Source organism: Delphinapterus leucas, chromosome 7 (genome assembly GCF_059928025.1).
Source record: "Delphinapterus leucas isolate spDelLeu-1000000601 "Yukka" chromosome 7, BTC_Dleu_Yukka2, whole genome shotgun sequence".
Lineage (NCBI taxonomy): Eukaryota > Metazoa > Chordata > Mammalia > Artiodactyla > Monodontidae > Delphinapterus > Delphinapterus leucas.
Genome location: NC_143135.1, coordinates 63,613,887 through 63,640,445, shown reverse-complemented (window position 1 = coordinate 63,640,445; position 26,559 = coordinate 63,613,887). Strand labels below are relative to the sequence as shown.

Here is a 26,559-nt window from a genome sequence, read left to right as displayed (position 1 = left end):
TTAGCAAGCAAAGACGTGATCTGTTTGTCATATATTTGTATAAAATTTAATAATTTACAAGGTATAATTAATATTTTGAAATCAGATTTTATCCTCTCACTAGTTCTATGAAGTGTAACACAGATACTACTGCCCTCACTCTATTGAAAACCAAGAATCAAAGAAGTGGTTTCCTTAAAAATACAAAAGCAGAAAAAAGCAAGTTCGTCTGACTCCAGTTTCACGTTGTTTCCAATGCACTGCTTCTACAGCAGAAAATCTTTACATTACTAAGTTACCTTTCTTTTTTTTTTTAATTTATTTATTTTTAGCTATACTGGGTCTTTGTTGCTGCACGCGGGTTTTTCTCTAGTTGAGGTGAGCGGGGCCTACTCTTCGTTTTGGTGCACGGGCTTCTCATTGCAGTGGCTTCTCCTGTTGTGGAGCACGGGCTCCAGGCGCGCGGGCTTCCGTAGTTGTGGCACATGGGCTCAGTAGTTGTGGCTTGCGGGCTCTAGAGCACAGGCTCAGTAGTTGTGGTGCACGGGCTTAGTTGCTCCGCGGCCTGTGGGATCTTCCCCGACCAGGGCTCGAACCCGTGTCCCCTGCATTGGCAGGCAGATTCTTAACCACTGCGCCACCAGGGAAGTCCTAAGTTACCTTTCAATTCTAAAATTCACTGACTTGTTTAATATGCTGTCCTAGCAGGCTTCTGTGTGATGAGGATGAACAAAGCCTTGACACATTCTTACTACTGGGAAAAACTGAGGATGCATCATTGTTAGATTATGTCCTATTCTGGTCTCAAGTTTCAATTTATCCTTCCCAAACAATGAGGAAGATCACCTCCTTCCCAGCTTTATCTGAATTCCAACCCAAAGCTAATAGCCTCAAGAATGAGAGGGCAATGCCTGTGATGGGCATGATATGTTGGATTACATAGCCAGGCTCTTTTTGGTGCCTTTACCTGGTACGTCTTTAACCTCCATTCCAATGTCAACTTGGTAGGTTAGAATATGAGAACAGTGATTTATTTTAACACTTCTCTGGAGATGTTCAGTATCATAGGAAATAGATAAGCTAATTAAATACAAATTTTATTTAACACTTGACTGTATCTAGCCTAGGTCTGAAGACAAACAAGTCACTCCCTTCCTAGTGCATAAATTCTCTCTGGAAACCAAGTTATATATTATAAAACACTGCTTACAACAGTGATGGGGAAGGGGGAGGTGCCAATTAGAACAAAAGGTGGCCTAGAGGAAGGGCTGGGGCAAGGAGGACAATAACTTTTCAAACTTCACAGGAGACTCTGATACACAAATACTCCCATTCTGCTGAGAATCACTAGATTAGAAGACTGGTGAAGCTCAGTGAATAAGCAGTCTAAAGTTAGTCGAGTATTTCTTTAAACTACAGATAAGCTTCTTTTTTTTTCTTTTCTTTTTTTTGATGGGGAAAAGGGGTGAATCTTTTAAACTTGCATGAAAAATGTAAGTGGGTGTGCACATCAAAGGGTACTATCTAAAAAAGTATTAAGAACCACTGCTGCAAGAACTAACTCTTTGTAATCAGAGTATCACTACTCCTGTGGGAAAATATTAAAATAATTAAATTTTCTTAACATCTCAGTAGATTAAAAGGTATCCTCACATTCTACTGAAATTCCAAGGATTATCTTCTAACGACATTATTTTGTCTCATCAGATGAACAATAATGCTTTTTTTCTGGAAACTTTAGTGTAAATATTCTTTAGCTAACTTTCTCAAACTTCTGAATGATACTGTATATAACACATTTCATAACTAAGGTCACTACAGAATACAGAAAGAATAGTATAACCTCTAAATTCTAAATATTTATATATTCTATGTATATATATAAAATATGTGTGTTCTGTGTTCTATGGATAAGGAGAAATTAGAGATTAAAGAAAAACAAAGTGATTGTTCTTAAACATTGTAATGGTTACCAAGAGATGCTATTTAATCATTTCAGAAAGTCTTTCAAAATATAATAGATTTCATCTGTCAGAATGTTTTAGAAGAGTATAAAATACTTCTTTAAGGTATAAGAATGGATAAGGTAAACTTGCAGTCTAGAGCAAGAGTCTATAATCACATTCTATTATATATAGTGGATAATACAGAGTAAGCTTTTCAGAAGACTGCAAGGTAATTTAATTTTCTTCCTGTGAACATGACACTGAAACTTGAAGATCCCAAGAATTTATAGGCCAGTTTATAAGTATTCTTTTATTCACATATTATATATTTGATTCATTTTGGTCATATCTGCTTGGGAGTTTCATAACTACAACAGTGTAATTTAACAACTCAAGCCATGAATATGCTTAGAATAAATATGCAATTTTTGATACTTTAATCCACGTCCATGTTTGAGCACCCTGCAGTTTCAACTTACCTAAACTAACACTAAATATCAAAGCAAATCCATAGCAATTCTACAAAACAAAATCCATCAGAACAACTTCTTTCTGAACCACAAACAAAGCACTTCCTAGAAAAAGAAAGAGAAGACTAGTTCTTAACAGCCCACCTAGGGATAAACTAGATGTTACCAATGCTTCCTGCTGAGTTACTACCATCACAGTTCTTTGTGGCACAAATTTTTTAAGCAACCCTGGAAACAACTTCAAAGCTTTCACAGAACCCCACAGTGATGCGATTAAGATTTAAGTAAGCTGCCCTCTTACAAGGTGTTAGGAACTAGCTGGCAAAGCATGCTTAATTCTGTAGAGGGAAGGAGACTGGGAAAGATGGATGGATGGATGGAGGAATGGATGAATAAATGGATGGGTGAGTTGGAAAGTTGGGAGGAAATAAGTTTAAACCAATGTAGATGAAGACATGAATATAGATAGATCTTCACTTATACATCTATATCTATATATATATCCATCATACATATGTGTGTATATATAACCATGTTGTATGCTTCTACCTCATTAAATGCTTTTTGAAAAACAGATTATACAAAATGTATAACTTCAGTAAAGATTTTATTAAATACAGCTTTAGAGATTTAAAAATTAGGATTACCGCTAATTTGGAAAAAACTGCTTCCACATTCTGTTTCTTCTACTCTTTCTAATATATTACTGATATTTATTTTTAAAAGGATGAACTGACAACTGATCAATTGATAAAAGATCAATTGAAATCTGATTCCTTAAATGTTGCTGTTTCCCAACTTATAACCTCAGACCTCTTCTTATTCTGAGCTCTGAGACTCTGATCTTCTCCCATAGCTTCAATGATAACCTACAAGAAGGAAACTTCCAATTTTATTTACATAACTCCTGTGCTTCTCCTGAATCTAGACTCATATTTCAAGCTGCCTACTGGCTATCTCCATCATTGACTTTCTTTGTGAATTAAAGGCATGATTACAAATTCCTTTTCCTTAAAGTAAAAACTATAATATTAATATGCTTCATTTTGGGCTAGATGTAATAATTTTGAAATACACATAACTTCAACCTTTGTAAATTACTTACAGTCTATTCAGGGATCTTGATGTTTAATGAAATCAATAAAAATTTGTTTTAAGTAAAAAATACTTTTTCAAAGCAAGTAAGGCCACTGGGTTAACTTTTGCACAATTCCAGATAAACATAGACCATACTTTCTTAAAATAAGACACACTATAAAGCAACTTGTAAAGAAAACAAAAAGATTTGCTTTTCTATCTTTTAAGGTTAAGGCCAAAAAAAAACTTTTAAACCTGCTTTTTAAACAGTAAGTCACCAGCTTCTGAACAATACTATAAAATTAAATTTTAAAGTTTTTAATTAGAACCCCAAACCAGTATTTGTGGCTGATGTACATATACATACACAATTCTAAAAAAAACCCAAGGGCTTCCCTGATGGTGCAGTGGTTGAGAGTCCGCCTGCCGATGCAAGGGACGTGGGTTCGTGCCCCGGTCCGGGAGGATCCCACATGCCGCGGAGCGGCTGGGCCCGTGAGCCATGGCCGCTGAGCCTGCGCGTCCAGAGCCTCTGCTCCACAGCGGGAGAAGCCACAACGGTGAGAGGCTCGCATACCGCAAAAATAAACTAATTAAATTAAATTAAATTAAATTTTAAAAAACCCAAGAACTCAAAAGCTATTTCCAGGTATTAACTGCATCACCTAATAAACAACAGAATCAATACATATCACAAAAATTTCGACTACTAAACAATCACATCAAGATAAGGATCAATTTTTCTTCAGCAACCGTGGGATAATACTTATAAAGAAGCCAAACTTAAAATTCTGATCAGGTCTTCAAAACAGTAAATCCACTCCAGTTAATATTTAGAACAGGCCATAATCTAGAACCAATTTTCTATGAATACCTACCGTCTATGAATAAAACACCAGTGCAATAGCTCACTTAAAAAAATAAAATCAGAAAACTTAAAAAAAAAAAAATAGTGTACCACCAAAGGTAAACGGAGAATAGGAAATAAACTAGTAACCAAAATCCAAGTTATCACCTCACTTCTAGGAAACCTCTTTATGCCTTAAGAAGTTATAGCTTTTAATATCAATAACACAATTTTATTTTAGAATTATTATGGTATTTAAACAAATGTTGGTCTTCAAAGAAAAATTTGACTTTTTTGAAACTAAAATTATAAAGATAAGACCTAGACTAATACATCAACAGAAAAAAATTCAGAAAGCAACAAAACACACATATATATGAAAAATTGGTATATGACAAGGAGCATTCCAAATCAGTGGAGAAAGAACGGACTATTGAACTCCTGGTGCCAGAGTAACTGACTATTGGCTAGCAAAAAAAGAAAGAAAGAAGGGGGGCAGAGGGGTGGGGGGGGAGAAGAGAGAAAAAGAAAAAAGAAAGGAAAGGGGAAAAAAAAATCCTATAATAAATAACCTCTAAGATGGACCTAAACATATTTCTACATTTTGGGAGGTGATAATATTAACACTAAGAAGCTATAAAGTTAAAAATATATAATGTAGACTGTAGAGCAAGCACACACACGAAAGAAAAATATTTCATAAAGAAATACATAGAAATGTTATTCTAAAATAACAAAATCATTCTTCCAGTTTCCATGTAGGGAGCTTGGAAGTGATCACTTAGTCCTAACACCAAGGAAAAAGCTCAACAAACTGAAAAGTTAACATCCACAAGAAAAGTAAGGTCACACTGCAAAACGCTGCCCGCAAAACTGGAGAGACTGCAGGCAGATACAGAGAATTACAACTTAACAGAGCACAGACTCACAAGCTGAAACCTCGGAGGGAATGAGAGCCGGGAGAGGAAAGCCTGCACTGTAATTGATAAATAGCAGGAGGCTCAGTGTGGAAGTTAAAAATTACAGAGGTATCAGTCTTAAGGGGGCCCCACACTTTTTTGAGTTTTACCTCCAGGAGCTTGACTAGGTTCTCACAGTAAATAGCAGAGAAAAATCCCCTTGTACTTCCAAGTAGAGGGAGGGGAAAAGGAACCATTTTGAAATAAGCCAGAGTACTGGTTGCCCTCAGGGGAAACTAGTTAAGCAGAGCCTAACCTGCTGGGGTATTATGAGAGCCTTACTCACCTGGGGAAGGAAAACACCCAACTCCACGTGGCTCTAGAATTCCACATGGAGGAAGGGGAAAAACCCAACTCCAGCACACTCTAACCATCCTGCCCCACCAAGGGGGAGGGGAAAAATTGAGAAACACTTGTTAAGTTCACAGTCCACAGGCATAGGCTCATTGGAAGGCTGAAACCGAGTCAAAGGACTATAGAACACTTCCCTTCCCCACACAACTCACCACTACATTACAAAAGGCCTATTTACAGCAATTCCGTTTACCTGGTACATCATGTCCGGCTAACAAGAAAAAATTACAAGACATACCAAGAGGCAAAAGACACAAATTGGGGCTTCCCTGGTGGCGCAGTGGTTGAGGGGGACACGGGTTTGAGCCCTGGTCTGGGAAGACCCCACATGCCGCGGAGCAACTGGGCCCGTGAGCCACAACTACTAAGCCTGCGTGTCTGGAGCCTGTGCTCCGCAACAAGAGAGGCCGCGACAGTGAGAGGCCCGCGCACTGCGATGAACAGTGGCCCCCGCTCGCCGCAACTAGAGAAAGCCCTCACACAGAAACAAAGACCCAACACAGGCAAAAATAAATAAATAAATCAAAAAAAAAAAAAAAGAATGCCTTTGATGGGATTATTAGTGGACTGAACACAGCTGAGGAAAAAAATCTCTTAGCTATAGGATCTATCAGTAGAATCCTCAGAAACTGAAAAGCAAAGAGAACAAAGACTGAAAAAAAAACAGAAGAGAATATCCAAGGATTGTGGGATAATTACAAAAGGTATAACATATGTGTAGTGAGTATAGCAGAAGGAGAAGAAAGAGAGAAAGGAACAAAAGAAATATTTGAAACAATGTTGACTCAAAAATTTCCCAAATTAATGTCAGACACTGAACCATAGATCCAGGAAGCTCAGAGAACATCAAGCAGGAAAAATGCCAAAACAAAACTACACCCAGGCATATCTTATTCAAACTACAGAAAATCATAGATAAATAAAAATCCTTAAAGAAAAACACACCTTACCTATAGAGGAACAAAGATAAGAATTACATCTGGGGCTTCCCTGGTGGCGCAGTGGTTGAGAGTCCACCTGCCAATGCAGGGGACACAGGTTCGTGCCCCGGTCCGGGAAGACCCCACATGCCGCAGAGCAGCTAGGCCCATGAGCCATGGCCACTGAGCCTGCGCGTCCGGAGCCTGTGCTCCACAATGGGAGAGGCCACAACAGTGAGAGGCCCGCGTACCACAAAAAAAAAAAAAAAAAAAAAAAGAATTACATCCGACTTCTCCTCAGAAACCATGCAAACAGGAGAGTGGAGTGAAATACTGAAAGCATTGAGAGAAAAAAAACACCAACCTAGAATTCTGCACCCTGTAAAATTATCCTTCAAAAGTGAAGGACAAATAAAGATTTTACTAGACAAAATTGAATCTGTTGCCAGTAGACCTGCTCTGCAAGAAATGTTAAATGTTCTCTAGAGAGAAGAAAAGTATGAGTCAGAAACTCATGTACATAAAGAAAGGTAGTGCATCAAATAAGATATGAGTGAAGGTAAATTTTTTAATTTTATTTTTCTTATTTTTAATTGTTCAAACAGATAACAATTATTCAAAATAATAGCAACAATGTATTTGATTATGTATGTATATATCGAGTGTGTGGTGTGTGTGTGTGTGTGTGTGTGGTAATTATGCTTATAAGTGAAGTGAATGACAACAATGATACAAAGGACAGGAGGAAGGAATTTGGGCTATTTTGTTACTATAAGATACTCTCATTACCTATGAAGGGGTACAGTATTATTTGAAAGTGGACTTGGATTAGTTGTAAAGATGCACTGTAAAAACTAAGGCAACCACTAAAATAAGTATAACTGATATGTTAAGAAAGAAGAGAAAATGGAACCACATATAACATTCAGTTAAAACCACAAAAGGCAGAATAAGAGTGGAAGACAAAAATAAGAACAAAGGCAACAAAGAGAAAACAGTAATGAATATGGTAGAAATTAATCCAACTATATCAATAATCACTTTGAATGTCAATGGTCTAAATACAACAATTAAAAGACTGTCAGAGTTGATCTCAAAACATAGCCCAACTATATGTCATCTACAAGAAACCCACTTTAAACATATAGACACATAGAGATTAAAATAAGTAAGCATATGAAAACATGCTCCACAAAATACATATGTCATCGAGGAAATACAAACTAAAACAACAATGAGATACCACCACACATGTATTAAAATGGCCAAAATTCAGAACACTGATAACACTAAATGCTGGTGAAGATGCAGAGCGACAGGAATTCTCATTCATTGCTAGTGGGGATACAAAATGACCCAGACACTTTGGAAGACAGTTGGCGGTTTCTTACAAAATTAAATATACTCTTACCAGATGATCATACCCAATCACACCCCTTAGTAATTATCTAAAGGAGTTGAAAATTTATGCCTACACAAAAACCCACAAACAGAGGTTTATAGCAGCTTTATCCATAATTACCAAAACTTGGAAGCAACCAAGATGTCTGTCAGTAACTCAATGGATAAATAAACTGTGGTACATCCAGACCATGGAATATTATTCAGTTCTAAAAAGAAACAACCTATCAAGCCATGAAAAGACATGGAAGAAGCTTAAATGCATATTACTAAGTAAAAGAGGCCAATCTGAAAAGCCAACATACTGTATGACTCCAAGTATATGACATTCTAGAAAAGATAAAACTATGGAGGGCTTCCCTGGTGGCGCAGTGGTTGAGAGTCCACCTGCCGATGCAGGGGACGTGGGTTCGTGCCCCGGTCCGGGAAGATCCCACATGACGCGGAGCAGCTAGGCCTGTGAGCCATGGCCGCTGAGCCTGCGTGTCCGGAGCCTATGCTCCGCAATGGGAGAGGCCACAACAGTGAGAGGCCCGCGTACCGCAAAAAAAAAAAAAAAAAAAAGCATTTTAGGACAATATGGACAAGATGGTAATCAGGAATGACTGCTAATTTTCTTATGTGTGATAATAGTGTTGTAATTATGTAGGAAAGTACCCTTATTTTAGAATATGCATTCTAAAGTATTTAGGAGTAAAATGTCATGACGTCTACAATGTACTTCTATATGGTTCGTACACACACACAATACCACACATACATAGACATATAACCACATACAAATAAAGTAAAAATGGTAAAATGTTAACAACTGTTGACTCTAGGTGATCGTTACACAGGTGTTCATTTCAACATTTTCTGCTGAAAAGTAGGCAAATAACTTCAAAAATGCCACCTTATTAAAGTGCTAAAAAATAAATTGAAGCAAACTTCATTTAAAGCATCTTTAAAGTTTCATATATGAGTACATACTTTGAAATCATATTTCCAAAACCAATATTTAGATTTTTAAATTGATCAGAAAGTTACAATCACCAGAACAAGGCTCTCATTACTTACGGTCAAAAAACCAATAAAAATACTTAACACACTTACCATGTGTCAGGCACTCTTCTAAGCACACTTACATAAGTAACTCACTAAATTCTCTGAATAACCATGTGAGTAGATTATCACTACCTCCATTTTTCAGGTAAGGAATAAGCCATAGACGTCACACAATAAGTGGCGGAGCCAGTCTCCCAAGCCAGATTTTATAGCTCCAGAATCCACACTTTTAACAACTATTCTGTACTGTCCTCTCAGGTGGGGAACCTATGTTTCTAGCAATACTGACTTGATTTTCCTGGGGTTATAACATCCTTTGATTTTAGTAATTTTAATAATCTAAAAGTATCATCAAACAGAGAATCACAAAAATTTAGATACTATTACATTTACAAAAATGCATTAAAATGGCTTCAGGTGGTTTAAGTAAATATTTAGTCTTACTAGGGGATCAATGATTATAACAAACATCTTCATAAACTGAAAGATGATCCCATCTTGATTAATATACCTGACCGTATCTTTATTCCCCGGGATAAAGATGGAATCAAAGCAGTTCTCAACAATAAAAATAATTATTCCTGAAATGGCAAATATTCTTTTATGCAAAATGTTTAACTTCAACAGTTTACCTGACTGAAAAACTTACATAACAGTTTGTAGCATTTTGTAGAAATCTTATTATTCCACGTGGAACATTTTCAAGTTGATAAAAATGAAAATTTTTTTAAATGAGAAGATATCCAAAAAAAAATAATTGATTTAATAGAGGTTAATGAGCCCGAAGCAAATTACAGATTTAAATGATAAAAGAAAACTGTTTATTTTCTTAGGTGTGATAATGGTATTGCAGTTATGGAAAAGATCTTTAATTAGAATTTATGCAAGCCATGTTTTAGTTTGACACATCAGAGAACCCTTCAATTTTTTAGTAAACAAAGACTAATGGGCATTTTTACTATATAATGTCAATCTTTATTTTTTATAGGCTTAAAAACCTAAATAATATAAGTATAAAGTTAAATTGTCCATCAAATATTGGGTTGGCCAAAAAGTTCGTTCAGTTTTAAGTAAAAATAAAAGACACAGTTTTCATTTTCACCAAGAACTGTATTGAACAACATATTCCCTAACCAAACAAACTTTTTGGCCAGCCCAATATTTACAAGACTGAAAAATATATGTAGAAATATTTCTCCTCCCTGGACCATGATAAACAGTAAGCAAAAAAAAAAAAAACACTCTAGTTGTGATGGTGGACAGTAAATCAGTTGTATTAAATATGTAGGTATGTAAAAGTTTACCTGCTTTTTCTCTCAATTAGAATGGCCACATAAGAAGCTGGCAAAGCGGCACCAAAGCCAGGACTCCATGAGTAGAATTTTCCAAGTATTTTCCTGAAATTGAAATTTGGAATGATTATATGAAATTTCTAGTTGGTCATTTCAGTTATTACACATAGAAGTTCCCCTTCTCAGTTCACCCTCTATCTAAATGTCCCACAGCACCTCAAATTCAGCATGTCCAAAACCAAACTCATTATCTTAGTCCCTTATCTCCATGAACCTGTTCTTTCTCCTCTCTTTTCCTAGGTTAATGATATCAACAACCACTTATCCACCTACGTGTGACACTTTGAGACACCTTGGCTTCACCTTCTTCCATGTCCCATACATGAAATCATCCCCTTAAATAATTCCATGTACAATTTATCTCTCAAATTCCTCTCCAACCTACTGCCCTTGCCTCATTTATGTCCCTCACCATCTCTTCTTCAGGCTACTACAATAGCAAACTAATAGGTATCTCTCCTTCCAATAATTTAACCTGTTATATTCATTCAGACAGTCCCTGGATCCAACATTGTTCACTCTGCAAACCTTCTATGTTCTCAATTTCCTATCTACCAAACGGGAATAAATGTATTACCTATCTTACAGAGTTGTTATGATGGCTACATGAGATATTTCCCAGCACCATCCATGACACATAGGAAGTACTCAGAAAATGTTAGCTATTATTACTATTGTTATCACTACTACTATTCTTTCATTATGGCTCTTTTTTTATGGAAGTATAGCTGATTTACAATGTGTTAGTTTCAGGTATATAGCAAAGAGATTCAGTTATATATATTTTTTTTTCTTTTTTTTTCTTTTCAGATTCTTTTCCCTTATAGGCTATTACAAAATATTGAGTATAGTTCGCTGTGCTGCACAGTAGGTCCTTGTTTGTTATCCATTTTATATATAGTAGTGTGTGTATGTTAATCCAAACTCCTAATTTACCCCCCGCCCTTCCCCTTTGGTAACCATAAATTTGTTTTCTATGTCTATGGGTCTATTTCTGTTTTGTATATAGGTTCATTTGTACCATTTTTTTCAACTATTACTATTTTTTAACACACGATAGATATTCAAAAAATGTCTCTCCTTCTTTCCTTCTACAACCCTGGGTAAGTTTTTTCTTACATCGCTTACTAAAGTATTTTACATTTTTTACTTATATGTGTATATAAAATTTTTCATTTCCTAGAATATATCCCTTGGGAGAAAGAATCTGCATAGTATCTCACAAATTATAAACGCCACTGGGTTGGGTTTTTAAAGAGAAAAAAAAAGAAATCTGGAGATATTAGGAAGACTCTTTTTCCTTTCAAAGACAATTTGTTCCTAAGAAAGGGAGAAACAAAAAATTATAAGAAATTATCTGAACAAAGTTGGTCAACTGCTAAATGATGTATTACAGGAAAAAACATATGCTATGTACATACAGATAAGGATAAAATATCAGATGAAATTTTCTTTCTAGCTGAAGCTTAGCTTTAAAAAAATTAGAAAACCTACATATAACATGGGTATTTCTGCAATGGACATCAGAAACTTTCTGCCTAAGAAAACTGGAGGTGATTCTCCCTCCAACATAAAATACACAAAGGACTTAATAAGTTACTGAATATAAACAAAAAAGGAAAATAAATGAGTGAGTCAGTTATAGGAGGAACACAGATGTTACCTTATTATAAGTATTTTATGTCTCCAAACCTTAACCAAAAGCTTCATAGAACATAAATATGCTGCAAGACCAATTTATTATTATTGCAATTTTTAAAACCTAATTATCGTATAACTCTATTTTTAGAGTTTTAACAAGTATTAGAAACTTTCCAGAGACTACGTGGTAAAGAGTTTCTTACACAGATTATTCAGGTCAATTTAAAGGCATGACTTATTCAAGAGTATAAACTTTATAAATTACTAAAAGTTTATAAATATTAATGTTCTTAAGACAAAAATCTATAGAAGACATTTGGAAATTATATTTCTTTTTTTTTTAAAGGATAAAATTATTATTCAATTTATTATTCCCTATATACAAAAAACTAGTTTGGTAAAACATTAAAAGCTTTCACTTTTAGACTGAGAATGATTCATAGCTCCCCATAATTCCCACTTCTAGTTAACACTGTACTGGAGATCTTAGCAAGTACAATAATGCAAGAAAAATAAATACAAGGTATAAGAGTTCAGAAAGGAAGAAATATTGTTCTTATTATGAGCAATTTTTTTTCATTATTAGTAATCAGTTTAATACACATCGGTGAATACATGTCAATCCCAATCTCCCAATTCATCACACCACCACCCCCACTACCCCTGACGCTTTCCCCCTTTGCTGTCCATACGTTTGTTCTCTACATCTGTGTCTCAATTTCTGCCCTGCAAACTGGTTCATCTGTACCATTTATCTAGGTTCCACACATATGCGTTAATATACGATATTTGTTTTTCTCTTTCTGACTTACTTCACTCTGTATGACAGTCTCTAGATCCATCCATGTCTCAACAAATGACCCAATTTCGTTCCTTTTTATGGCTGAGTAATATTCCATTGTATATATGTACCACATTTCCTTATCCATTCATCTATCGATGGTCATTTAGGTTGCTTCCATGACCTGGCTATTGTAAATAGTGCTGCAATGAACATAGGGGTGCATGTGTCTTTTTGAATTATGGTTTTCTCCGGATATATGCGTAGTAGTGGGATTGCTGGGTCATATGGTAATTCTATTTTTAATTTTTTAAGGAACCTCCATACTGTTCTCCATGGTGGCTGTATCAATTTACATTCCCACCAACAGTGCAAGAGGGCTCCCTTTTCTCCACACCCTCTCCAACATTGGTTGTTTGTAGATTTTCTGATGATGCCCATTCGAACTGGGGTGAGGTGATAACTCATTGTAGTTTTGATTTGCATTTCTCCAATAACTAGTGATGTTGAGCAGCTTTTCATGTGCTTCTTGGCCATCTGTATGTCTATTTTGGAGAAATGTCTACTTAGATCTTCTGCCTATTTTTGGATTGGGTTGATTTTTTTTAATATTGAGCTGCATGAGCTGTTTATATGTTTTGGAGATTAATCCTTTCTCCGTTGATTCGTTTGCAAGTATTTTCTCCCATTCTGAGGGTTGTCTTTTTGTCTTGTTTATGGTTTCCTTTGCTGGGCAACAGATTTGAAGTTTCATTAGGTCCCATTTGTTTATTTTTGTTTTTATTTCCATGACTCTAGGAGGCTAATCAAAAAAGATCTTGCTGTGATTTACATCAAAGAGTTTTCTTCCTATGTTTTCCTCTAAGACTTTTACAGTGTCCGGTCTTACATTTAGGTCTCGAATCCATTTTGGGTTTATTTTGGTGTATGGCGTTAGGGAGTGCTCTAATTTCATTCTTTTACATGTAGCTGTCCAGTTTTCCTAACACCACTTTTTGAAGAGACTGTCTTTTCTCCATTGTATATCCTTGCCTCCTTTGTCATAGATTAGTTGACCATAGGTCCATGTGTTTATCTCTGGGCTTTCTATCTTGTTCCATTGATCTACATTTCTGTTTTTCTGCCAGTACCATATTGTCTTGATTACTGTAGCTTTGTAGTATAGTCTGAAGTCAGGGAGTCTGATTCCTCCAGCTCCATTTTTTTCCCTCAAGACTGTTTGGCTATTCAGGGTCTTTGATGTCTCCATACAAAATTTTTTTTTCCCCATACAAATTTTAAGACTTTTTGTTCTAATTCTGTAAAAAAAATGCCATTGGTAATTTGATACGGATTGCACTGAATCTGTAGATTGCTTTGGGTAGTGTAGTCATTTTCACAACATTGATTCTTCCAATCCAAGAACATGGTATATCTCTCCATCTGTTGGTATCATCTTTAATTTCTTTCATCAGTGTCTTATAGTTTTCTGCAAACAAGCCTTTGTCTATTTTGTCTCCCTAGGTAGGTTTCTTCCTAGGTATTTTACTCTTTTTGTTGCAATGGTAAATGGGAGTGTTCCCTTAAATTCTCTTTCAGATTTTTCATCATTAGTGTATAGGAATGCAAGAGATTTCTGTGCATTAATTTTGTATCCCGCAATTTTACCAAATTCATTGATTAGCTCTCATAGTTTTCTGGTGGCATCTTTAGGATTCTCTGTGTATAGTATCATGTCATCTGCAAGCAGTGACAGTTTTACTTCTTCTTTTCCAATTTGTATTCCTTGTATTTCTTTTTCTTCTCTGATTGCCGTGGCTAGGACTTCCAAAACTATGTTGAATAATAGTGGTGAGAGTGGACACCCTTGTCTTGTTCCTGATCTTAGAGGAAATGCTTTCAGTTTTTCACCATTGAGAATGGTGCTTGCCGTGGGTTTGTCATATATGGCCTTTATTATGTTGAGGTACGTTCCCTCTATGCCCACTTTCTGGAGAGTTTTTATCATAAATGGGTATTGAATTTTGTCAAAAGCTTTTTCTGCATCTATTGAGATGATCATATGGTTTTTATTCTTCAATTTGTTAATATGCTGTGTCACACTGATTGATTTGCGTATATTGAAGAATCCTTGCATCCCTGGGATAAATCCCACTTGATCATGGTGTATGATCCTTTTAATGTGTTGTTGGATTCTGTTTGCTAGTATTTTGTTGAGGATATTTGCATCTATATTCATCAGTGATATTGGGCTGTAATTTTCTTTTTGGTAATATCTTTGTCTGGTTTTGGTATCAGGGTGATGGTGGCCTCATAGAATGAGTTTGGGAGTGTTCCTTCCTCTGCAATTTTTTGGGAGAGTCTGAGAAGGATGGGTGTTAGCTCTTCTCTAAATGTTTGATAGAATTCACCTGTGAAGCAATCTGGTCCTGGACTTTTGTTTTTTGGAAGATTTTTAATCACAGTTTCAATTTCAGTGCTTGTGATTGGTCTATTCATATTTTCTATTTCTTCCTGATTCAGTCTTGGCAGGTTGTGCCTTTCTAAGAATTTGTCCATTTCTTCCAGGTTGTCCATTATATCGACATACAGTTGCTTGTAGTAGTGTCTTAGGATGCTTTGTATTTCTGCAGTGTCTGTTGTAACTTCTCCTTTTCCATTTCCAATTTTATTGATTTCAGTCCTCTCCCTCTTTTTCTTGATGAGTCTGGCTAATGGTTTATTAATTTTGTTTATCTTCTCAAAGAACCAGCTTTTAGTTTTATTGATCTTTGCTATTGTTTTCTTTGTTTCTATTTCATTTATTTCTGCTCTGATCTTTATGATTTCTTTCCTTCTGCTAACGTTGCGTTTTGTTTGTTCTTCTTTCTCTAGTTCCTTTAGGTGTAAGGTTAGATTCTTTATTTGAGATTTTTCTTGTTTCTTCAGGTAGGCTATATTCCCTCTTAGAACTGCTTTTGTTGCATCTCATTTGTTTTGGATCATCGTGTTTTCATTGTCATTTGTCTCTAGGTATTTTCTGATTTCCTCAGTGATCTCTTGGTTATTTAGTAACGTATTGTTTAGCCTCCACATGTTTGTGTTTTTGCATTTTTTTCCTTTTAATTCATTTCTAATCTCATAGTGTTGTGGTCAGAAAAGATGCTTGCTATGATTTCAATTTTCATAAATTTACTGAGGCTGGATTTGTGACCCAAGATGTGATCTATCCTGGAGAATGTTCCGTGTGCTCTTGAGAAGAAAGTGTAATCTGCTGTTTCTGGATGGAATGTCCTATAAATATCAATTAAACCTTTCTGGTCTATTGTGCCATTTAAAGCTTCTGTTTCCTTATTTATTTTCATTTTGGATGATCTGTCCATTGGTGTAAGTGAGGTGTTAAAGTCCTCCACTATTATTGTGTTACTGTCGATTTCCTCTTTTAGAGCTGTTAGTAGTTGCCTTATGTATTGAGGTGCTCTTATGTTGGGTGCATATTTATTTATAATTGTTGTATCTTCTTCTTGGATTGATCCCTTGACCATTATGTAGTGTCCTTCCTTGTCTCTTGTAACATTCTTTATTTTAAAGTCTATTTTATCTGATATGAGTATTGCTATTCTAGCTTTCTTTTGATTTCCATTTGCATGGAATATCCTTTTCCATCCCCTCACTTTCTGTTGTATGTGTCCCTAGGTCTGATGTGGGTCTCTTGTAGACAGCATATATATGGGTCTTCTTTTTGTATCTATTCAGTGAGCCTGTGTATTTTGGTTAGAGCATTTAATCCATTCATGTTTAAGGTAATTATCGGTATGTATGTTCCTATGACCATTTTCTTAATTGTTTTGCGTTTGTTTTTGTAGGTCCTTTTCTTCTCTTGTGTTTCCCACTTAGAGAAGTTCCTTTAGCATTTGTTGTAGAGCTGTTTTGGTGGTGCTGAGTTCTCTTAGCTATTGCTTTTCTGTAAAGCTTTTGATTTCTCCATCGAATCTGAATGAGATCCCTGCTGGGTAGAGTAATATTCGTTGTAGGTTCTTCCCTTTCATCACTTAATCATGCCACTCCCTTCTGGCTTGTAGAGTTTCTGCTAAGAAAACAGCTGTTAACCTTATGGGAGTTCCCTTGTATGTTATTTGTCGTTTTTCCCTTGCTACTTTCAATAATTTTTCTTTGTCTTTAATTTTTGTCAGTTTGATTACTATGTGTCTCGGCATGTATGGGACTCTCTGCACTTCGTGGACTTGGGTGGCTACTTCCTTTCCCATGTTAGGGAAGTTTTCGATTATAATCTCTTCAAATATTTTCTCTGGTCCTTTCTCTCTCTCTTCTCCTTCTGGGACCCCTATAATGCGAATGTTGTTGCATTTAATGTTGTCCCAGAGGTCTCTTAGGCTGTCTTCATTTCTTTTCATTCTTTTTCCTTTATTCTGTTCCACGGCAGTGAATTCCACCTTTCTGTCTTCCAGGTCACTTATCCATTCTTCTGCCTCAGTTATTCTGCTATTGATTCCTTCTAGTGTAGTTTTCATTTCAGTTACTGTATTGTTCTTCTCTGTTTATTTGTTCTTTAATTCTTCTAAGTCTTTGTTAAACATTTCTTGCATCTTCTCAATCTTTACCTCCTTTCTTTTTCCAAGGTCCTGGATCATCTTCACTATCATTATTCTGAATTCTTTTTCTGGAAGGTTGCCTATCTCCACTCCATTTAGTTGTTTTTCTGGGGTTTTATCTTGTTTCTTCATCTGGTTCATAGTCCTCTGCCTTTTCATTTTGTCTATCTTTCTGTGAATGTGGTTTTTGTTCCACAGGCTGCAGGATTGTAGTTCTTCTTGCTTCTGCTGTCTGCCCTCTGGTGGATGAGGCTATTTAAGAGGCTTGTGCAAGTTTCCTGATGGGAGGGACTGGTGGTGGGTAGAGGCGACCTTTGCTCTGGTGGGCAGAGCTCAGTAAAACTTTAATCCATTTGACTGCTGATGGGTGGGGCTGGGTACCCTCCATGTTGGTTGTTTGGCCTGAGGCAACCGAACACTGGAGCCTACCTGGGCTCTTTGGTGGGGCTAATGGCAGACTCTGGGAGGGCTCACACCAAGGAGTACTTCCCAGAACTTCCGCTGCCAGTGTCCTTGTCCCCACAGTGAGACACAGCCACTGCCTGCCTCTGCCAGAGACCCTCCAATACTAGCAGGTAGGTCTGATTCAGTCTCCTATGGGGTCACTGCTCCTTCCCCTGGGTCCCAATGAGCACACTACTTTGTGTGTGCCCTCCAAGAGTGGAGTCTGTTTCCCCCAGTCCTGTCGAAGTCCTGCAATCAAATCCCACTAGCCTTCAAAGTTTGATTCTCTAGGAATTCCTCCTCCTGTTGCCAGACTCCGAGGTTGGGAAGGCTGACATGGGGCTCAGAACCTTCACGCCAGTGGGTGGACTTCTGTGGTATAAGGGTTCTCCAGTCTGTGAGTAACCCACCCAGCAGTTATGGGATTTGATTTTACTGTGACTGCGCCCCTCCTACCATCTCATTGTGGCTTCTCCTTTGTCTTTGGATGTGGGGTATCTTTTTTGGTGAGTGCCAGTGTCTTCCTGTCAATGATTGTCCTGCAGCTAGTTGTGATTCTGGTGTTCTCGCAAGCAGAAATTATATTTCTAATTGCAGTTAAAATATACCTGCAGAATTATTTTGGGTAATACTAACTGGGTAACATTAATAGTAATATAATGTGAAGTTAGTATTTTAACTTGACAAATTAAATAAACTAGTTTGGGTTTCAACAATGTGTGGGGGAGAAGATAAAAAGTAAATATCTAATAAACATGCTAAGTATATCATAACACTAAAAACTGAATTCTAACTGCATGTATATTGTATGAAGCATGTGACACAGATAATGCACTGCATCAGGACCAAAAGTTTCATCAGTAGGATATGCCAGAAATTTTACAGATAAACACGAGCATTTTATAGTCCTTTTGAAGTCCATTCACTGCATACAGACCTAAGCAATATCATGGACAGTTGCTTTGAATTCCTAATCTATGAAACTGAAAAGTTAAGAAATTCTCATTAACAAGTCAGTAAATATAGTGGGCCTCAGAAAATGTAAGATACATTAAAGCACTTTTGCTATATAATCACAGCAATAATTTGAAGTTTATATTACATTTTTAGGCCAAGAGGCCCACAACTCCTGGTTTTACAAGCATTCTTTGAAATAAATAAATGTCATTTCACAGAGAGAAAAAAATACACAAGCAGTGACCTGCACAACATTTATATAAACATCTGTTTGTTTCAGTTTCAACAAAGGAATTTGTATTAACCACCAGTTGTGATTATGTGTACCAACCTTAAAATGCAAAAGAAAGCCATAAACAAGGCCCCATTAGCAGTCAGAAATGAAGCAGATTGTAGGATCTCAGGGAGCAGTTTGTGTAAATAATAATCTAATTTTCGTTTCCGGAGAATTGCTGCAATCTGGAAAAAAAGAATTAAAAAAGGCTCTTTTGTTTAATATAACCAACTTTTCCCACTTAAGTTAGTTCTTATGTGGAAGATACTGAAATAACAGCATGTATTTAAAAATTAAAGTAAAAACTCTAGTATTTTACTGGCTCCTCTATGAAAATTCAATTTCTGGGACAGAAGACACTTTAATTTATTGAAAGTGTAATGGGTAAAATAAACACCTAGAAATTACAACATGGATCATATGATAAATAACCCCCAAACATTGAAGTAAATATTTATAATGCCTTAAAAAGTTTTAAACTGGGGCTTCCCTGGTGGCACAGTGGTTAAGAATCTGCCTGCCAATGCAGGGTACACGGGTTCGAGCCCTGGTCCGGGAAGATCCCACAGGCCGCGGAGCAACTAAGCCCGTGCACCACAACTACTGAGCCTGCACTCTAGAGCCCGTGAGCCACAACTACGGAGCCCATGTGCCACAACTACTGAAGCCCATGTGCCACAACTACTGAGCCCATGTGCCTGGAGCCCATGCTCCGCAACAAGAGAAGCCACCACAGTGCGAAGCCCGCACATGGCAAGGAAGAGTAGCCCCCACTCGCAGCAACTAGAGAAAGCCCACGCGCAGCAACAAAGACGCAACGCAGCCAAATAAAAAATTTTTTTAAAGTTTTATACTGAAAAATAAAATATATGTTTAAATGGAAAAACTAAAGTCCAATCAAACAAAAATTGAATGCTAAAACAAAACTACATTACAGATACTATCAGCCTGGATATTAGAAATTTTCAATGATAAAAACCAGAGAAATTCATTCATTCAGTTTCACTGAGAAGGGGATATGAGCTAGATTAGGAAGAACAGTATAATTCTCACAGGTGACCAGGAAGAAATGCTTTTCTATCATGATGAAACAATATATCAAAGGAACAAAAGTTAAGGGGGCAGAATTAGGGAATGAGGGAGGGAATGTAAGAAATGGCAAGACTGACTTGAGAAAAGGAAGACCAGAGAACTCTGCATTCACTTTTCACCATTCTAGACATAACAGCTTCCCTATGGTCAGGGATCAACAAATCTAATGGCCTCTTCTCAGTTCTTTTCTTACTCTACCACTTAGAAGCCTCTGATAATTTCCTACTTCATTCAATTAAACAAGCTGTTATTAAGAACTATGTCATACACAGGAAAAACAACAATGAATAAGATCTAATCCTTGCCTTCAAGGAACATAAAAACTTGATAGGGAAATAGATATATAAACAATAAACTACAATAAGGCAGTGTGGTAAATGCTATACTAGAAGAAGGAGAAACTGCTACAGAAATACATATTAGGGAATAACCAAAAAGGAGATGGGCCTGGACAGGTAATAATGCCCAGAAGATGGATCTTGACAAATAGGTAAAACTTTGACAAAAGAGAAGTTTCTATGGTTTCTGTGACTTCATTGTTTTCATTCTCCCATGATATCTTTAAGTGCTATTCCTTTGTTAGCATTTCTTCCTCAGATCTCTACTCATTCTATATACAATCTCTCCCACAGCATCATCTATCATGTCAAGGTAGGAATTCCAATATAACCCCTTCTATTTTTTTTTTTTCATATTTGGCTGCATTGGGTCTTCGTTGTTGCACACAGGCTTTCGCTAGGTGCAGCGAGCGGGGGCTACTCTTTGTGTGGTACACAGGCTTCTCATTGCTGTGACTTCTCGTTGCGGAGCACAGGCTCTATGTGCACAGCCTTCAGTAGTTGCAGCACGTGGGCTCAGCAGTTGCGGCACGTGGGCCCTAGAGTACACAGGCTTCAGTAGTTGTGGGCTCAGTAGTTGTTGCTCACGGGCTCTAGAGCACAGGCTCAGTAGCTGTGGCACACAGGCTTAGCTGCTCCAGGCATGTGGCATCTTCCCAGGCCAGGGATCAAACCCATGTCCCCTGGATTGGCAGGCAGATTCCTAACCACTGCACCACCAGGGAAGTCCCTCCCCTAAATTCTTAATGCATACTTCAAATGTCTATTGGACATGTCAATAAAGACATAGCACAGACATCAAAAAAAAAAGAATGTCCAAAGTAGAACTTATTATACTTCCCCAAAATGCTTTTATTTCTGATTTTCTAACCTCAAGTAATAGTACCACATCCACCCAATTACTTAGAAACAAAATGTTGGTGTCATTTTCAATTACTCCCTGGATCCTCAATCATCTCCTCAGTTCTAACGGTCTCCTAGTATCTTCAGGTTTTAGAATGTAATGTCTCTTTCATTTTAGACTCAACAATGGGCAGAATATGGTACTCTGTTATATATTCAAGTAGTTACAGAAAAAAAATCTCCTCTGTTCCTGGAAAGGAAAAAAAAAACTGTCCCTATTTGCAGATAACCTGATTGTCTACACAGAAATTCCCAAGCAAGTTACATACAGACACACACACACCTCCTAGAACTCATAATGCAGTTTAGCAAAGGCAAAGGATATAAGATAAACATACAAAAGTTATTTGTATTTCTATATAAAAAAAATGAATACATGGACACCAAAATTAAAAATATAATAGAATTTATAACTCCTCAAAAAACGAAATACTTAGGGAAAAATCTACAACACTTGTATATGACTTGTATACTGAAAGACACACAATGCTGATGGAAGAAATCAAAGAACAGATTAATAAATGTTCATAGATAGGAAGACTCAATATGGTAAAGATGTCAATTTTCCCCCAAAGCAAAATACAGGTTTAACACAATTTCTATTACGATTCCAGAAAAGGTTTTGTAGATGTAGACAAGATTATACTGAAATTTATATAGAAAAGCAAAGGAACTATAAAAGCTAAAACAACTTTGAAAAAGTGAAAAAAATGGGAGGAATGAGTCTACCCAATTTCAAGACTTATTACATAGCTACAGCAATCAGGTTTTGTGATGTTGGCAAAAGGATAGACAAATAGATTAATGAAATAGAATAGAGAACCTAGATATACATCAACACAAATATATCCAACTGACTTTTGACAAGGTACAATGGCAATTCCATAGAGGAAAAATAGCTATTTCAACAAATGGCTGGAGCAAATAGATATCCACAGGCAAAAAAAAAAAAAAAAAAATTAACCTCAGCCAAAGTCTCACAGTTTATACACACTTTATACAAAAATTAATTCAAAACGTATCAGAGACATAAATCTAAAACATAAAACTCCAAAACTTTTAGGGGAAAAAAAAAACAGGGAAAATCTTAGGGATCTAAGGCTAGGCAAAAGCACAATTCATAAAAGGAAAAATTATAAATTACACTTCAGAATTAAAACTTTTTCTCTGTGAAAGACCTGTTAGGAATAAAAACCCTAGCTACAGAATGGGAAAAAATACTTGTAAACTACACAGTCAGCAAATGACTAGTATCTAGAATGAAGGAAATCTCAAAACTCAACAGTAAAAAAATGAGCAATCCAATTAGAAAATACAAATGAAATGAACAGATATTTCACCGAAGAGAATATGCAAATGGAAGATAAGCATATTAGCCATTAAGGAAAAGCAAATTAAAACCACAATGAGCTATCACCACAGAACTGCCAGAATGATTAAATTTAAAAATACTGGAAACACCAAATGCTGACAAGGATACGGAGAAGCTGGATCTCTCATGCATTTGTTGGGGGAAATGTGAAATGGCAAAAGCATTCTGAAAAAGTTTGACAGTTTCTATAAAAACTAAACAAGCAACTATCATATGCCCCAGCAATTGCAGTCCCAGATGTTTATCCTAGAAAAATGAAAACGTACGTTCACCCAAAATTCGTGCACAAATGTTTATAGCAGCTTTGTTTGTAATCGTCAATAAATGGAAACAACTCCTATGTCCTTTAAGAGATGAATGGTTTAAAAAACCGAGGTGTATCCATACCATGGAATACCATTTAGCAATAAACAGGAACAAGCTAGTGATACCTGATACAATACTCATGAATTTCCAGAGAATTATGCTGAATGAAAAAAGCCAATCCCAAAAGACTACATACTATACTATTCCATTTACATAACACATAAAATGACAAATTTATAGAAATAAAGAATAAATTAATGGTGACCAGGGGTTAAGAGGAGGTGGGTAGGTGGGAGGGGTGGTATTGCTATAAAAGGGCACAAGGGATCCTTGTGTTGATGGAAATGTCCTGTATATTGACTATATCAATGGCAATTATTTTGGTTGTGATATTTTACTATCATTTAGCAGGATGATACCACTGGGAGAAACCAGATAAAGAGCACAGGGAATCTATTATTTCTTACAACTGCATAAGAATCTACAATTATCCCAAAATTAAAAGTTCAATTAAAGAAAAAACGCAGTCATCAACATAGCCAATGGGCATATGAAATATGCTTAGCATCACTAGTATTCAGAAAACTGCACAATAAAATATCACACACACCAGAATGTCTAAAACAAGGAGAAATGACAATGCAAAGCACTGTCAGGAATGAAGTAACTAGAACTTCACACATTGCTGGTGGGAATGTAAAACTGCATACTTACTTCAGAAAACTGTTATTATCTAATGAAACTAAATGTACACTTACCCTATGATCCAGCAGTTTCACTCCTAGGTATATATCCAAGAGAAATAACTGCTTATTTCCATCAAAAGTCACATTCATAACACTATCTGTAATTACAAATACTGCAAAACACCTAAATGTCCATTAACAGTAAGGTAGATAAATTGTACATATTTGCAGTATTGGTAAATCATACTGTACAGTCTACTGTAAGAAACAGGGAAAATCTGACACAACACATGAGAAGTAACCTAAGACCTTATTCACACTGTGCTGTAACCCAGAGCTTCCAACCAGGGTTTACAAGTGGCCAAAAGACTGATCCTCTCAACAGTCTGGGTAGCCAGGCCAGGACTAGGGTAACAGAGCAAGGTGATAATCATCTCTGTTTTCCCTAGAGTGCCACACAATTATTATCATTTTCTATGTACATCACAGCATGCTATAGTGTGAAAAAAGATTAGAAGCACTGATCTAACCAAATAACATAAAAGTAACTGTACTAGCCATGTAGGAATTGTAAGGGCACATGAACACATTTATAAAATCATTACCAGACATCATCCAACAACTTCACAAACATCATATTGTATAGCAAAAAATGTTGCAGTGTTCATATGCTTTTTCCATGTCAATAAATTCCATACGAATTTTCCAAATATGCATACATTTAGCTCAACAACAAAGTATATAATAATACTATGATAAAAATATATATTTGTATTTATTTATTTATATTCATATAGCTTTTGAAGACAATATAATGACCAGGAAAAAAATGAATCAAAATACTTAAAGTGATAAGACGGACTACAAAACAATATTTTCTAATGAACATATGGAACAAACACTAGACCATTATGAACTGGTTATCTTGGTAATAGATTATTTTAATCTTCTTTTTGCTTTTGGGTATTTTCTAGACATTCTGCAACAAACATGTTACATTTATAAAACTGGTAGAAGGGGAATAAGTATGAGAAAGTGTGGATTAATTATTATAGAAAAAGATCTGAATAGAGAATAGACATAATCAGCATGATAAAGTATAAAATAATCAGGGGATATGATTTTTACTCTTAGTTCTACAACAATTTATATGAATGCTACTTATTTCAATGCTGTTTAGATTTCATCTTCCTCATTTATTAGATAAAGAGGTTGACTTAAATGACACAGGTGACATCAGTAAGATGGCAGAATAGCAGTTTCCAGCACTCATCCCCTTGCAGAAACATCAATTTGAACAAATACTCATGTGCCAAAATACCTTCACAAGAGCTAAGGATTCCAGGTGAGAGATTAAAGCACCCAGGTGGAGTGGAGAAATAAGAAAAGATGCATTGAAGAGGGTATGAAAAATAATCACATATTACCCACATCACCCAACCTCCAACCCCAGGCAACTCAGCATGCAGAGAGACACCCACCCAAAGAAGGAAGAAGAATGAAGTGAGCGCCCAACTTCACCACAAACCCCAGCTCCAGGCCTGCCAAGTAAAATCAGGCATCAGGCCAGGCCACACAGATCCAGGATTCAGAAGTACCCCCATGGACTCAGACTCCAGGCCTATCCCAGTGCCATGCCAAACCCCAAGAAACCAGGCTCCAGGCTTACCCCATGGATCCGTTTCAAGCCCCAAACTGAAGCCCCAAACACCAGGCCTGCCCAGGTAGACCCAAGTATAAGGTGCACACCAGTGAACTCAGGCTTCAAATCCACCCCCAGGGACCAGAGTAGCCCACCTGAAAACTCCAGCAGCAAACCCATCCACAGACTCCACCCAATGGCTTTCATTGGCTTTCACTGCAGAAGCCCAAGTGTAAAGACTGGAAGAGGTGCCTACTTCTTCAAATGAACAAGCACCAAAACAAGGCCACAGAAATATGAATGTTCAGGAAAACATGACACCAACAAAGGAACAAAATAAAACACGAGTAACCAACCCTAAAGAAATGGAGATCAATGAACTGCCAGACAAAGAATTCAAAATACTTGTCTTCAAGAACTGCAGTGAGCTGTAAGAGAACACAGATAGACAACTAAAACAAAATCAGGAAAACAGGGGCTTCCTTGGTGGTGCAGTGGTTGAGAGTCCGCCTGCCGATGCAGGGGACGCGGGTTCGTGCCCCGGTCCGGGAAGATCCCACATGCCGTGGAGTGTCTGGGCCCGTGAGCCATGGCTGCTGAGCCTGCGCGTCCGGAGCCCGTGCTCCGCAACGGGAGAGGCCACAACAGTGAGAGGCCCGCGTACCACAAAAAAAAAAAAAAAATCAGGAAAACAATACATGACCAAAATGAGAAGTTAAACAAAGAGATAGAAGGAAGGAAGAAAGGAAGGGAGGAAGGGAGGAAGGAAGGGAGGGAGGGAGGGATGCATGAATTCTGGAGCTAAAGAGCACAATGACTAGACTTGATCAAGCCAAAGAAAAAAAATCAGTGAGCTCAAGACAGGTCATTTGAAATTACCCAGGCAAAAGAACAAAAAGAAAAAATATTGAAAGAAAATGAAGAAAGCCTATGGAAATTATGGGATACCATCAAAAGAAATAACATATGCATTGAGGGAGTCCCAGAACAAGTAAAGGAAAAGGAGCAGAAAGATTATTTAAAGAAATAATGACTGAAAACTTCTTGTATCTGGAGAGGAAAATGGACATCCAGATCCATGAAGCCCAAAGAATCCCAAACAAATTAATTATAAAGAGATCTATTTCTTCTTTTTCTATTTCTTCTTTTTCTATTTCATTAATTTTGAGAGGATGAATGTTCACTAATCCCATTGTGGTA

General features: G+C 36.7%; 1 protein-coding gene across 3 annotated transcripts in view; it reads right to left on the bottom strand.

The window, feature by feature from the left end:
- Positions 1-26,559, bottom strand: part of TMEM135 (transmembrane protein 135) — a 256,453-nt gene that overhangs the window by 202,329 nt on the left and 27,565 nt on the right. For all 3 annotated transcript variants that reach the window (XM_089915385.1, XM_089915384.1, XM_022594059.3), the window contains exons 2-3: positions 19,078-19,205; positions 10,305-10,397 (exon numbers count right to left, since the gene is read on the bottom strand). In XM_089915385.1, coding sequence (XP_089771511.1) covers positions 10,305-10,397; positions 19,078-19,205 — 221 coding nt within the window. The remainder of the gene's footprint in view (positions 1-10,304; positions 10,398-19,077; positions 19,206-26,559) is intronic.